This window comes from Lipomyces chichibuensis, assembly GCF_038497645.1.
Source record: "Lipomyces chichibuensis strain CBS 12929 unplaced genomic scaffold V1513scaffold_81, whole genome shotgun sequence".
Lineage (NCBI taxonomy): Eukaryota > Fungi > Ascomycota > Lipomycetes > Lipomycetales > Lipomycetaceae > Lipomyces > Lipomyces chichibuensis.
The window spans coordinates 14525-29110 of record NW_027117533.1 but is presented as its reverse complement, the minus strand read 5'-3'; the positions used below and the strand labels follow the sequence as shown (position 1 = coordinate 29110).

At 47.1% G+C, this 14586-nt stretch overlaps 3 protein-coding genes across 3 annotated transcripts; 1 reads left to right on the top strand and 2 right to left on the bottom strand.

The window, feature by feature from the left end:
- Nucleotides 1–322: 322 nt before the first annotated feature.
- Nucleotides 323–2713, bottom strand: V1513DRAFT_319875 (pyrrolo-quinoline quinone). Its single transcript, XM_066894677.1, has one exon. It carries the CDS (start codon nucleotides 2386–2388, stop codon nucleotides 619–621), a length of 1770 nt encoding a protein of 589 aa, XP_066750492.1. The 5' UTR covers nucleotides 2389–2713; the 3' UTR covers nucleotides 323–618.
- Nucleotides 2714–6980: 4267 nt separating this feature from the next.
- V1513DRAFT_454801 (uncharacterized protein) lies at nucleotides 6981–8863 on the bottom strand. Its single transcript, XM_066899427.1, has one exon. The coding sequence runs from the start codon at nucleotides 8442–8444 to the stop codon at nucleotides 7260–7262; it is 1185 nt and encodes a 394-aa protein (XP_066750491.1). The 5' UTR covers nucleotides 8445–8863; the 3' UTR covers nucleotides 6981–7259.
- Nucleotides 8864–12321: 3458 nt separating this feature from the next.
- V1513DRAFT_454797 (NADP-dependent oxidoreductase domain-containing protein) lies at nucleotides 12322–13997 on the top strand. Its single transcript, XM_066899426.1, has one exon. The coding sequence runs from the start codon at nucleotides 12437–12439 to the stop codon at nucleotides 13589–13591; it is 1155 nt and encodes a 384-aa protein (XP_066750490.1). The 5' UTR covers nucleotides 12322–12436; the 3' UTR covers nucleotides 13592–13997.
- The last annotated feature ends 589 nt before the right edge of the window (nucleotides 13998–14586 follow it).

Below are 14586 nucleotides of genomic sequence, written 5' to 3'. Positions count from 1 at the left end.
GTGATAATCGATCCTTTGAGCGCGTTGCGGACGTTTGCTTGGAGATACGAAGGATTCATGCATGTTGTATCCTGAATAACTGCAACAAAAGACTATTTCGTTCCTCAATGGCGAACTATTTTGTTAGCCTGTGGAACAAAATGATACGAACGCGTGTCGGGACGCGTGTCTAAAGGTAAAAAAGATGCGACGCGACACTGCTGAGATAAGTCGTCGATTGAATGCAAGCACCCTAGCCCGGAAGCACGTGACGCGCGGTTTGCAAAACTACGAATAATTCCGAATCGAATACGAATAAGGCCTCCGTGAACCGTAGTCCAATGCGAATACTAATAGCCCTGACAAATTCGAATATGAATAAGCAATTCCTCATTCGTGTGCAGCCCTAAAGACTTGTCCTATTAGGTTAGTAAAAGAAATACGTCCAATCGCATTGTTTCTCGCAAGCGAGGTTCTGATATTTATCCTGTGAGGGCATTTCTTGTATGCTAGTATTTTTGTATATATACACCATTAGAATACACTTGGAAACGAGATTTGTTTGAACAACTAGTCCTCGGCCTACCGCTAACCCCTATACTTCCATTACGCACATGCCTTCTATAACCCGCTCTAATTTTATGTTTTCCCGTAAACGACCAGGCTGTTTCTTGTGCCGACGTAGACCTGACCGTTGGCCACTGTTGGCACGGCGAACTTGACCACCGACCCCAAGTTATCGCCAATTATCTGACCGCTGTTCCACAGCTCGGTGCCTAAGTTGGTGGCATCATAGGCGTGGATCTGGTTCGCCCTGCGGTCCATGATCCAAACGATGCCCCCGATTATGCCGTTGGCCGAAACGATCACCGAACCGGGGAAATCGCCGAAGTCGTTGATGACGGTCTGCGAAGTGACAACCAGCGCTGTTTGGGTGGGGTTGATGACATAAGCGTAGGCGCGGTCACTCTGGCCGCTGACCCAGTAGATAGTATTGTTAAAGTAAGCAGCGGTGCTGAGCGCAGCGCCGATCTGCACCGGCGGCGTCATGTGGCCGCCGGAGTTCACGGCATTGAGCACGTTGTCGTTGGTGGAATTGAAGCCTCCTAGGGTGTCGCGATCGAACAAATAGATCTTGCCCTCCTTGCCGCCGGTAATCATCAGGTGAGGATGAGCGCCAATATTATCAGGCAACAGTAGCGGCCCACCAGCGCCAAAGTCCAAGTCGGACAAGTCCAGACTGGCGACGTTGTAGGGCATGAAGTACTGGATGATTTTCAGGCCCCAGCCGTTGGGATTCTGGTTCAGGACATTTGTGGTCGGGTCAGGTACTACCTTGACCAAAGAATTCTGAAAGTTGACGTTGGTCGGGAAGCCGTCGAGATCCAGCGTGGGAGCTCCGCCGGTGCCGTTACCGGACGCGAAATAGAAGGTAGTGCCATCAGACTCAAAGACGAGCCGGCCGCCGCTCTCCCAGATGCCAGCCATACCGTTGTTGGGCGAGGTGTTCAGGACGCCGGTGAGTTGAAACCCCGTAGAGCCTTTAATGTCGGCGACGTTCCAGGCTAAGACCCAGCCGTGGTAGGGGCCGTTGTCGCCATGTGATGCCCATTGCACATAGACATGGTTCGAGACCAGACTGAGCGCGGACCTCTGGTTCTGGCGCTGTGCGTTGAACTGCACGATGCGCTTTCCGGTCCCGGCCGGGTCGAGGATACTACCGTCGCCGTTGCCGTAGACGTAAATCTGCGTGTTATTAATTGTCTTCCCAAATGGGTTACACCACCAAAGGCAGCAGCACGAACTAAAAAAGTTGCGCGTGCAGCAGGTGGTGGTGTCGCCGATTAGGAACGGAGTGGCCGCGTCCGAGCCATCTGAAACGTTGATGGCGTGCAGGCGCTGCACGAAGTGAGTGATGCCGCGGATTATTTCCTTCGTCTTAGGGACGACGTAGAGAAGGTTCGATCCTTGGTCGATGACTGGCGTGCCGGTGATGCCGATTTCGGGTGAAATTGTACCGCTGTCAACGTCATAGGCGGCGACAGGGACGATTTCTGTGGCGTTGAGGGTGTTATTTATGTTGTTCCCGGGATTGGTCGTGTCCAGAAACGTGCGCTTCCACAGGACAGCCCCGTTATCGGCGTCAATGGCATAGAGGCTGTCGTGCTCAGTGGCGACGAAGACGACATTGTGGAGTCCCGGAGCACCGGCATTGGTGTTGACGCCGTCGGCGATAACGACACCAGTATAGATCAGCGGCTCAGTGTAGACTGCCCCGTCCACCGGCGTAGTGAAGAGCTTGCCGAACGTGGGTGCCTTGACATTTAGTGGATTTAGCTGGGTCTCGTAGGGATTAACACCGGTGCTGGCGGTGTCATAGTGATAGGTGAGAACATTGATAGCCGCCATTGGAAGGTGAAGAGAGGCTAAAGACAGGCGACAAATGAGAGAGATGGTGAGAAGGGAGCTTCAGAGCAAGAAATGAGAACGCGGTGCGGCTGATGGGCTTGGTCGTAGTTATTTATGCCTTGTCTAATCGATCTTGAGCAGGTCCGAGATTAAACGATGATTGCGTCATGTGAGGAACGGAGCCAAGCCTTTTGTGCAACAAAGTGTTTTATAATTCTGCATGAAGTGTCTGTGCGTATGCCTGAACGCAAGTCTGTGCATCACAAGCGTTGAGAATTGTGCGCCGTTACGCACGTATGCGTCTCCTGCAGATCAACGCAGAAGACAGCGCAACAAACGAGACTGGTGCACGCTGTAATGCTCCGATGGCGGACTGTGCGCGTCGGGGCCCTGGCCGATTCATGAATCTAACCCCGCTTTTGAACAGTTCATGACGTTCCGGGCACAGAGCCGAGCCGAGGGTTCAGGTTGCCAAGCCGGGTTCTCGGACAGTCGAGGGTTCTAATGGGTCGTAAGGAGATAATAGACAAATATGGCGGATTGCTTGGCTCTCTAGTCTTAGTTGAATAACACTGTTCATTCGTAAACATCGAAGCTACATGAGGCTAGCTCATACCACGATAGGATGTATCCTTACCATCTCGACCTCGTTATACATTGACTAAATCAAAGAAATAAGGCGCACTTGAATTCGTCGTTACGCCAGTGAGAATTGCGGCAAATGGCGGCGTGAGATGATGAATCATGTTGCAGGAACGTTTGTTGTGGGGTGGTTTGGTCCGTGCGTTGGCATATGTGCTTGCTCGATCGTATGTAAGAAACATTGAGATGCGCTATTCTGCTTTCGGACTAGCTTAGTTGTTCAGCTGTGCTTAATTAAATTTTGTTGCGTGGCAGACACTTACGGATCAGATTAAATGCCACAAAACAAGCAATTATAATGAACAATGAAACTACATCATTTTGTCGTATCATGTCTTTCTGTCATTTACTTTTGAATCTCCTGAGGGCATAAAATCGATCAATGACGATTGCCTTACTTTCAACCGGCAGCTTTTTCAGAGTCTCTTAGCTTAGGAATAGTTAGGCAACTACCGCGACGTTGTCACCTTGCTCTTCGATCTGTGTAACAGGGCTAGACCGGACTGGACTTGGCTGGACTTTTATGCAAGATTTGAGATTTGCACGACTTCTTGCTTGGCCTGACAGCGAGGACAACCCCTCTTTTTATGTCTTTCGGCTACGCTCCGAGCATGTTTTTACGAGTAGCGTTCAAATACATCCGAGACAAGACAAGCAATGCAAAACAAAACAACTTTTTACAAATTGCGTCGCCACTCGCACAAGCTTTCTCGTTCACAATAGACCCCCGTGCCAATTAGCAAATGGGGAATCAACTGCCAAAACACACTCGGGTTGACCATTGGAGAACGTGGAGTAGCTGAATGTGCTTTATCCTTCTTTCTAGGTATAAAGTCCTGGAATGTGCAGCATGAGCAGTAAAGTTCAGGGGTTGCGAACTGGACGAGCTGGAGGATTGAGGATCTTGGCGCGAAAGCTCGTTTGTTCAAAATCCTGCTGACACGTCACCCGCTATCATCGAATGAATCAGGCTCGCTGCCCACCAAGTTCACCACCAGCCGCCTCTCTAGCGGATCCACCAAAATTTAAATTATCATGAATGGCCATGAAAGACAGTCCAAGCTGATACACCGACAACCCAATCATGATTATCGAGCGAGGTGTCAGTGGACAGGCCCAAGTTTGTGCACATCGTCTTGAACATGAGAAGCTCAAAGGACGAGTAAGAGCCGTAATCGAGAAGAGTTCATCGGGCCTATATTACTTCTTCCTTCCCTCCCACTATATATCATGCCCGAGTCAATGCCTGAAACTCGGGTATAATCCTTCCAGAGAGAAGCCAAGGCAGCCGAAACTGGGTTCTTCTACGGTGACGGTAAGAAGTCAGCCCAAGTGGCCATCAAGTTTGCTACCAATACCGAGCACTTCCCCCATGAGGATTCCAAAGGGGATGGTACGCCGCGTCCTACGTACCTGGGCACTTATGCCTCCATGATGGCCGATGGCATCATAAACTTTTCTACTTTCAGTGATCTCAGACAGTTCCTCGAAAGACTCTCTGTCTTAGTCGGGAACCACTAAGCTCATGCGTAAGCGTCGCCCGCTCGAGCTATGTGTCATCAGTCGCCATCTCTACCATCGCCTCTGCGGTCAACGCAACCGACGACCCTCGACCAGTGTCCAGAATGCTCAAGTGAACTTCGGCAAGGAAACCGTTCCAGCCTAATTATTGATGGATTCCGGATCAGCTACGGAGTTTATATCCGAGGCATGTGTTCAAGAGCATAACATTCCAATCCCACCTAACAGAAATCTTGAAGGATGTCATAGATCGTGAAGTCGAAGTCGGCCTAGTTATCGGTGATCATCATGAACGCCTGGTTCTCAATGTCACATCGCTTGGACAGCACCAGGTTATTCTCCGGGCTCCATGGATCACTCGACATTCTCCTCCAATCATCGATTGGAAAGGACATAAGATCGTCGTGGTCGCAATATTGTTATGAACATTGTCTTGACCTCTCCTCCAATTCGGATTCGGACTCGGACTCGGTTTTTAGTAAGAGCTCTTTGTGTGAACTCGACGACGAATTTCCCGGTTCAGAATTGTCGGTTATCCTATATATTCCAGCAACTCATGCAGCAATCCTGCCATCACCGCCGAGTTCTCCACTGGGCACTTGCCCTCGGATTCTGAGCAAGCTATCGCACTGCCTCCCTCCTCAGTTTGCTGATTTCGTTGACGTTTTCAGCAAATAAGCTGCAGATCAGTTACCTTCATCTCGTGCCCATGATCATGCCATACATTGTTTCTGGAACTTCAGCACCGTTCTCCAGGACCTATACTATGTCCCAGCCCGAGTTGCTGGCTCTTAAACAGTACATCGACGAGAACCTTGCAAAGCGAGTTGCAAAAGGCTTCATTCGCTGATCCACAAACGTTGACCCTCTCCGTCTCTAGATCTGAAAGCCATCACCATTCCGAATCCCTGTCCATTCCCGCTTATCTCCGAAGCGCTGGACCGCTTCGTTTGGCGCTAATTATTTTTCGAAGCTCGATCTTCGTGGTCCGTATACAATCTGGTCCGAATTCGCACAGGAGAAGAGTGGAAAACTGCGTTCCGAACACGATATGGTCACTACGAGTATATCGCCATGCCTTTTGGTTGGAACAATGCTCCGGCTACGTTTCAGCAGCTAATTGATGAATGCTCGGACCATTCCTCGATGTCTTCGTTGTCGTCTACCTCGATGACATACTCATTTTCAGCGAGTCTCGTGAAAAACATGTTCGAAATGTTCGTCGGGTTCAGGGTATACTTTCTCAGCGTGATGATAATAATGTCTTGCGTCCTGTTGCGTGCTATTCTTCAAACCCTGAACCGTTGTCCATGAAAGTACATCCTGTGTTTCATGCCATCTTCTTGAACCGGTCTTCCCAGATCCATACGCATCCACAACCTCTTTCATGTCACTAGTTCTTGGATCGCTGCGAAGTCGTGTACTTAGACGACATCCTAATCTTCTCTAGGGACTACGAGACCCATCGCGAAGACTACGGAGCATCCTTCACAGGTTAATCGACAATCACCTATATATCAAAGGTGATAAATCAGAATTCAATATTCAGAGTGTGTAGTAGTATGAGCCATATGGTAATAAATATTACCATATACGATATAATATCATACGAGTTTCATATCCTCTGATGATACGACCATATATGACCATATTTAACCCTGAAACCTTAAATTTACCTATGACCGAATCGTAAAAGGTGCCTTGAACTTTTTAGGCTACATGATAAAAGACTCGACAATCCGCCAAATTGTCTGCCGAACATTAATTACATAGAGTCGCATAAATGACTTCGCAGGCCTCTGACATACTCTCGCAATTTGATGACAAATTAGTGGAAGTAGTTTATTCGCCGATTATTCCAGGACCGTCGTCTCAATCTCTGTCCCAGGCGCTATTTGAAAGTTTGGCTTTAACCCAAGTTGGCCGTAATGAAGCTCCTCGAAACTCTATTACTGGCGCTTGCGACATGAAATATCGAGAAAGTTTTGTTGTGAATTAACCACAAGCCGTGTATAGAGAGGGATTCATTCCACTTTTCACAGTTAGGGGTTGTAAGCGAATAAAAAAAATTTTCCTTATTCGTATTCGTTATTCGCAATTATGCCCAGACGCTAGCGCAAGTAGTCAAATTTTAATCCAGCCAATCATGATACGATATAACTGTCCGAATGAACCAAATTTTCACCTCAACGAGGTTAACAATATAGACCTCAAGTACTTCTATATCTCACATCGAGATATTTGATCCACAAGTTTGTGTTATCACCACTCACTGCTACTGTTTCTGTTTCATTGGCATTTCATACTCAACAGTCGATTTATGTCATTGTGTTGAGCATAGGAAATAATTGAAGTTCAGATTACGACATTTGAATTGTAAGATTTATTGCAAAACGACGACGACAAAGGGATATTTCGTCGCAGTGCACACAGATTTCATTACTCGAATCAGGGTGACTGTATCTACTTAGCAATCATTCACTGGGCCTACTGGGGCTACTGTACTATTATATTATTGTGTAAGTAGCTCTGATAATAAGCCCTGGACCGGCTATTTCTACGGGATTCATTGAGCTCCGCATATTCTTGGCCTGAGCTCGTGAGAGAAAGGTCACTTCTCCTGGAAGCGCGCCTTTGCACACTACTCCGCTGTGTGTGCTGCGTAAGGAAATAATCTGTCTAATGTAATTTGTCTATTTTACACGTTCCTAAACAGTTCCCTCGACCTTAGCGCCAACAAATGTTTCCGGTCTAACGCGCTTATAATCCTCCCAAACATGGAGTTCCAAAGTTTCTGCCATCGATTGTCGCGCAGAGCCCTTAATATCATAATTCCAACCATGCAGATTACCTTTCCCATTAATGGAGTCTCCCAGCCGCGGATCTCCTGGTAGCTTATTATCCGTATCTTTAGCGCCACCAACCCGGAACTGGCTAAAAACGGGAGGAGTAATAGTGTACCCTTTCAGACGACCTTCTCTGAATAGTCGAGTCATATCCTCGTCGACCGCACCATGCAACCCGGTATATGACATTGTGAACAATAATCTCTGAGCTCCTTGTCGCGTGATAGCATATGCGGTATTGCATTCAGTGCGATATGCCGGCGCAAGCACACGCTTTTTGCCAATTTCGGCATTTGCTAATCCAAAACTTTGCAGTGCTTCGATGGTCGTCTTGGTGAGATGCTCAGGGTCTGGAACGTCAGGATCGTCCCATAGCTGGACAAGATTTTTAAAATCAGGATTACCGCCGTGTTTGCATGATCCGAGATACAAAATGTCCCAATCAAGTCCATAAGGTGCATTCGCACGCTCGTAATCTGACGGTTCGTTGAGTCGTACGGTTGAGTTCTGCATCTGAAGAGACAGGGTCTCAAATGTCTGCTTGACGTTTGGATTCCAATCGATGTCGTCTTCAAGCACAAGTACGGTATCCATATTGGAGTCAAGTAGATACCTCCAAACATTTGCATGGGCGCGCCAGCAGCCCAGTTCGGATTGCCGGAGTCGTCTCGGTACTGCATCGGGGATGGCTTTGGCGGATATATCTGCACCGCTAATGCCTGGCAAAAATTTCAATTTGAGGTCAAAAGTGTAGGCAAGTAGGTTCATGGCGTCTTGTCTGTCGGTCCGGTCGGGCATGGAGATGTAAACGATCTCGCCAAAACCGAGGGAAGTGTTGTGGGCGTGCGTTGCCAGTGCTGCTTGGTGCGTGGCAGACTTCAGATCGACTGAGTCGGCGATGAAGGTGGGGATCAATACAGCCTTGATGGGCGGAAAGGGGCCATCGTAGATGTTGAGGCCAATGACCAAACTGAGTATCAACGCGAGAAGGCCTGTGGCGCCAAGGGCGAACTGAGCGGTCGCCTTGGATAGGATCCGCACAGCCATTACCGGAGAGCAAAAGGTGATGAATGGCTCCCCGGTCGGCTCAAAATGTAAAGAGGGACAGAAGGCACGAAATGGTTAAAGCTAGAAAGAGAGGTCCGACGCGGAAGTGGAGCCAGGGCGGCGTGATAGCGGATTCAGGTGTGCAACACCTAAACTTGGTTGGGAGAGGCTCAAGCTTCGACAGCCGAGCGCCTCATTAATAGAGATCAACAGGATATTCTTTAACTATGGTGTAGTCTACACATTGCAAAAAAATAATTCATACCCAACTCAGAAGTTGCCGTTGCATCATCTCTCCGAGAGTGGTGTACACCAGATATATATTTTGCTGCGATAGGATCCACATTCTGCTCTGAGTACCATAGGTTGGATTATACTTTTTTGGCAAGCGTATACGCGAAATCTTCTGCGCGCGTGAAACCCTAACGTTACATTAGCGAAGTCAAGTCACGTGAGTGCATTCCCCCGACTGACAAAATCCTGGTGAGTCGACAACAAAATAAGGTATATTCTCGGAGAAGTTGCAGCCAGTCTATTTGTACTTTTCGACTGCCAATGGCAATTCTATTTCATCGATGTCGTTGCCTTGTCGAGTCTGAGCTGAGCCTCACGGCGGCTTGTTACTAGTGCATCAGATTGCGGCTCGAGGAGTTCGCTGAGCCCAGCTGAAAAACACCCTAACCCAAGGTACTACACCCTCTGAGTTGAAAGCACTTTAAAAACTTGGTTGATTCTGCCCCTCGCAAACCGGGTAAGCGAGGTCGATCATGACTCTAAAGTCTGAGACTAAGTAAAGCCGGGTAATAAGTGAAACTCCATAGCTACCATCCAACTTTGGTTTAACGCTAACGGCATTAATGTTTGAGAATAAGAGTGCTTAACAAGCTCTCGCTAGAGACGATTCGTTGGGACAGAGCTGGACCTGGTCGTTCCCCAATTTATTGGGGTTGCGGATACTTCGCAACAATGACCGGCAGGCCGCGACAGAACTTACAGATAGGGACACGATACGATACGACATCACGGGCTTTTGCCCTGTTCACGATCGTAAAGTTTGGCGACATTTAGGGCTAGGGCTGATGAATTTCAATCCGGGGAACAGCTGAAGCTGGGTTACTCTGACTAACTTAAGTTCATTAGCGCAATGAGCGTTTCTCGAGGCTTGGTAAATGGGATCAATTCTCTGGCCTACCTTGTCACATATTCAACTTAGATGTCCAAGGTCTCGTCATAATGGGGCTGTCTATGTTCGAATGCAGTTGCAGCATCGCACTATAATTTATTCACTTGTGCCTGAAATCTCTAGCGTTTCGGCTCGTGACTACCGAAATCTAGTGTTGCTGGAAGGGCAAACTACCAGGCAAAGTTTGTATCAATCAATCCGGAGCGGAGATATTTGCCGTAAGTTATTATTACGTTTCTCTTTTCAAAAGCCGCCCGGCGTCGATGAGAATTGCAGTCCTCCTGGAACCCTTTTAACGCACCAAATACGTCGCCAAACAATTCCTAGCTGTTTTTTTTGTGTTGTTGCGTGGTGCTAAATTTACAGTCTGTGCTTCTACTTAATGGGTTAGGGCACACTTGAGCTGCTTTAGCCTGCTGCCAATCTGGACGAGGAGGAAACTGGACTTGTTTGGTCACGGGCAAGACCAGAAGTGTACTCCAACGGCCAATTTCTTACAAAATCACCAGGACGTCGCGCTGACTTGACAGAGTTGTTGTTGAGATTGCATACCCGGATGAATGTCCATCATAATTTGGTACCTCAAAGTCAGCCAGAAGAGAAGAGCCCATCAATGAAATCAGCAACACCAGTGTGGCACTCGCCACGCCTCTTGGGTTCATACTGTTTATCCACGAGCGTTGAGTTTTTTGCATGGCCGCAGCGTTGAACCGGCCCGCATGAAGGGGCTCCGGTATCTTGCCTTACACGCGTCTTCCGAGCACTGGTTCGCGCTCTCAAAGATGACCGGCTCGTGTGACCTCATGATTATCTCTCAAACTTCGCGAGAGCCTGATATTCGGGTAAGTGGGCAAGTTGTGGGCAACGGTGATTGTGGGCGTCGACTCAAAGTCAACGAAAGTATTTCGACAAAAAGTTTGCGCGCGTGGTAGTTGTATTCGCGTTTGGGAGCACCTGCGGCGGCGTCGACTGAATCATGAATCTCGATTTCTAGCGGGCACGACGGCAGCTCTAGCGCTACTTTAGACAGTCCAAAGGAAATATATGCTTGTTCGTGGCCTGGATGCACGTAGTCGTTTGTGCTTGACGACTTGCGTCGAAGACGTGTTGAACGAATACCGGAAGCTTTCAGTAAATAACGGGGCAGTGGATGAGTCAAGGATTTGCCACAGCCTGGCCGCTCCACGACACAAGAAGATTTCAGTCTCCTATTTACCATTTATCTTTCATGCTCGCTTGCTAAAACATCACAACACCAACAGCGTCGATCATCCTGTTAAGCAAATTGCTAAACAAAGATGGATTACTTCCATTGAGCGACCTTAGGCATGGACGCACCGGCAGGCAACACAGTGCATTCCTTCACCAGTAGTGATTACACCCAAGGGATAACAGCTCTCTCGCTAATTTGCTCTTGCTGAACCTTGATACTGTGATTCAATAGACAATGTTTGTTCTTGCTGGTAATTGGGTGTTTTGAATGAAGAGATTTGACTACACACCTTACAATGCACGTGGCTAAAGGCAAATCACAATGCATATATATTCTTCCAAAGATCAATCACGTATGCTTCTTTTTAATCCGATGGGCCGTTGCAGACACGGTGTGCATAAACCCTTAACTCTAATAGCTAACCAATAATAGTGTCGTATTTGGCATAAGCAAGTGCTGCCGAGATAGTCACTGTAGTTATTATCCCTTGTGCTCTCCACGAATGTCCTGATTTGAGTTCAAACGGATGGTCTTAGATTACGAATCTCTGTATTATTCTTTATACTTTTTCATGTTTCTAGCGGGATTATTCGCACGTTCAACGAAGCCAATCGCAGCTATTCCTAGATAATTATATTTTTCTCATAAGTTATATTTGTCGTTACAAGATTGCTTGATAATCATATACCGTCCACGAGGCTGACTCTAACTTTGTAAAATGCAGATCTGAATCCTCGTGACAATAAAGATCGGATAATCAGTTTCTCCCGAACCGACCTGAGAGTATGAATATCAGATGCGCAAGACAGCCAAGACTCGACTATGCTTGGTAAAAAGTCGCTCGTCCACTTCTACATGACAATATTAAAAAGCAATGAGTAATCTCGATATCGATGGGTTACAATGGTTTAGCAGCAAATTCGCTTGAAAACAAGGTTCCTATTGCAAGCCGTTTTGTTTAGCCTTTTTAATTCACAGGAGCGTCAGGTAACATTATTTTTGCTACAACAAACGTAATTATAAGCAAAGTGAGATTGGATTGGCAAATAATAGAATTGGCAAGCTATTCACATATATCCATTGAAACTCATTTCTTCTGGATTCAATAATCGAAAAATAAATAACATTAGTTCGGCGCTGTTCGGTGGATGTCAGCAATCTGCATACACGCTACCATCGGGGATTGAGAATCTTAAAAATGGCGCAGTTAATATTTTTTACCGGCGACATTAACTCTTGTCAGCTTTCGGTGTTTCTGGAGGTGTGCTACTGGGAAATATGGAAAATTAAGTATTTAAATCGAATAAGTCCTGGACCAAGCAGGGAACAGATCGCCGAAGTCCCACTATCAGAGTCTCGGATTTGTAAGTTGGCATTGCTGACATTACCCTATCCCTTTTGACAATTCGATACCCCATACCCTCGTTATGCAAAATTCGCGTGCCTACAGTTTTGTTCAGTCTATATGACGTAGCCGGGGTAATTGTGTCACAACTCGACAAGAAAGATCTTCTGGAAATATGTTATAAATCTGATCGCCCATCCCAAGTTGAAATCCTTGCCGTTCAAACCTGATTACAGAAGTCTTTCTAAAAAATGGACGAACTATTCAAAGCCGCTCCGGAACCTCCCACAGAGCTTGGTCGCTACCGTATTCTCTCTTCGACAGCGGGAATTCGTGTGTCACCGCTTCAGCTCGGCGCAATGTCCATCGGTGATGCCTGGTCTAAGTTCATGGGCGTCATGGACAAAGCGGCATCCTTCAAGCTCTTTGACGCCTACTATGAAGCCGGCGGCAACTTTATTGACACCGCTAATAACTACCAATATGAGCAATCAGAGACTTGGCTCGGCGAATGGATGTCTGAGCGTAAAAACCGTGACCAGCTTGTTATCGCCACAAAATACACAACAGAATATAAGGCTTACAAATTGGGAAAGGGGAAAACGCCGAATCATTGTGGCAACCACAAGCGAAGTCTTCACATGAGTGTTCGTGATTCATTAAAAAAGTTGCAGACGGATTGGATCGATATCCTCTATCTCCACTGGTGGGACTACACTACGTCCATAGAAGAGATAATGGACAGCCTGCACATCCTTGTTGAACAAGGTAAAGTCCTCTATCTCGGGGTTTCAGATACCCCTGCGTGGGTTGTCAGTGCAGCAAACATATATGCGCGAGACCATGGCAAGACCCCATTCAGTATCTATCAGGGTCGATGGAATGTCCTGTTGCGCGACTTTGAACGTGAAATTATTCCCATGGCGCGTCATTTCGGAATGGCTCTTGCGCCGTGGGATGTTCTAGGTGGTGGTAAATTTCAGACCAAGAAGGCGGTTGAAGAGCGCAAGAAGAAAGGCGAAGGACTTCGCAATGTCATAGGCGCAGATCAAACTGAAGATGAAGTGAAGATGAGCGAAGCACTCGCCAAAGTCGCGTCCGAACACGGGATTGAATCCGTTACGGCAATAGCACTCGCATATGTCCTTGCCAAAGCTCCGAATGTGTTTCCTCTTGTGGGTGGAAGGAAAGTCGAGCACCTGCAGGACAACATTCAAGCGTTGAAGATCAAATTGACGATTGAGCAAATCGAATACTTGGAAAGTGTCAGACCATTTGATATAGGATTTCCAAGTAATTTTATTGGCGAGGACCCGAAGGTCACGGGTAAAGCTGGCGGTATAGGCCTTGCAGCGTCTGCACCTTTGGCATTCGAAACATATCCGAAACCTATTGGGGCTGCCTAGAAATGCATGTTCAGTAGGATCTTAAAGCAGGGCCTGAAATCATCGGTTTAACATGCAATGCCAGTTCTGAGTTATATTTGGATGCAGTCACCGCAAAACGGGAACGTACTCTTTATTTCTTACATGGACACATCTTATTTTGATTTTGAGTGAAAAGATGTTCTGAATCTTTCGCCATGTATTGTTGAACTCAAATGCTGAAACACCTGCTGATCGTGTACTTTCTAATCTACAAACGTTCATGTATGTACCACTCAATCCCAGGGCAACAGACTCACTTATACACTGATAATTTTAATATGCTGTGAGTTGACATTACATCCGACGTACTACATCCGTCCGCGGGGTAGAATAAATTTTTTACCATCAATAATGTTATATATACAGTGGATTGCTATAAGCAGATATAAATATAATAATGTGTTTTCGAGATTCGTTCTTGTATTTGATCTGCTGGATTATCCAGAAGTACGTCGGGATAGAATTGGCCCTACACGGGCGTCCCAGAAGACGACGGCGGAGCTTAGAGTATGGCACACCGTACAGGCGCGCCGCGTCTTTATTACTGGAGGGTTTTCGGATCGTCCATGCCTCCATGGCCTCTATGTCTATGCCTATTCGAGGACTATCGAAATAGTGGTCGACGTCCGACTTGGCTTCCACAGCCAATGGCTTCAACCTTCGAAACATGCGGGAGCCACTGAATATATTCGCATAATATTCGTCGCCGAATAAATAATGAATATTATTCGCACTGTTCAGGATTTGCGAATAAAATAGCGAATATTATTCGCAGCGGTTGGGACTCGCAAGTAACGAATACGAATAATGCCGGTTACTGTGAGCAACCCTAGCTAACGTCACATCGAGGACTTGTTTGTTGTGACACAATGCATCCAAATTGGCCATGTGACTGGTGGCGGAAGACCAGAGATTGCCAGCGAGAGACTACTTGGCCTGTTGGCCATCCCTGCCTCTGACGTCTCTGTTGAGAG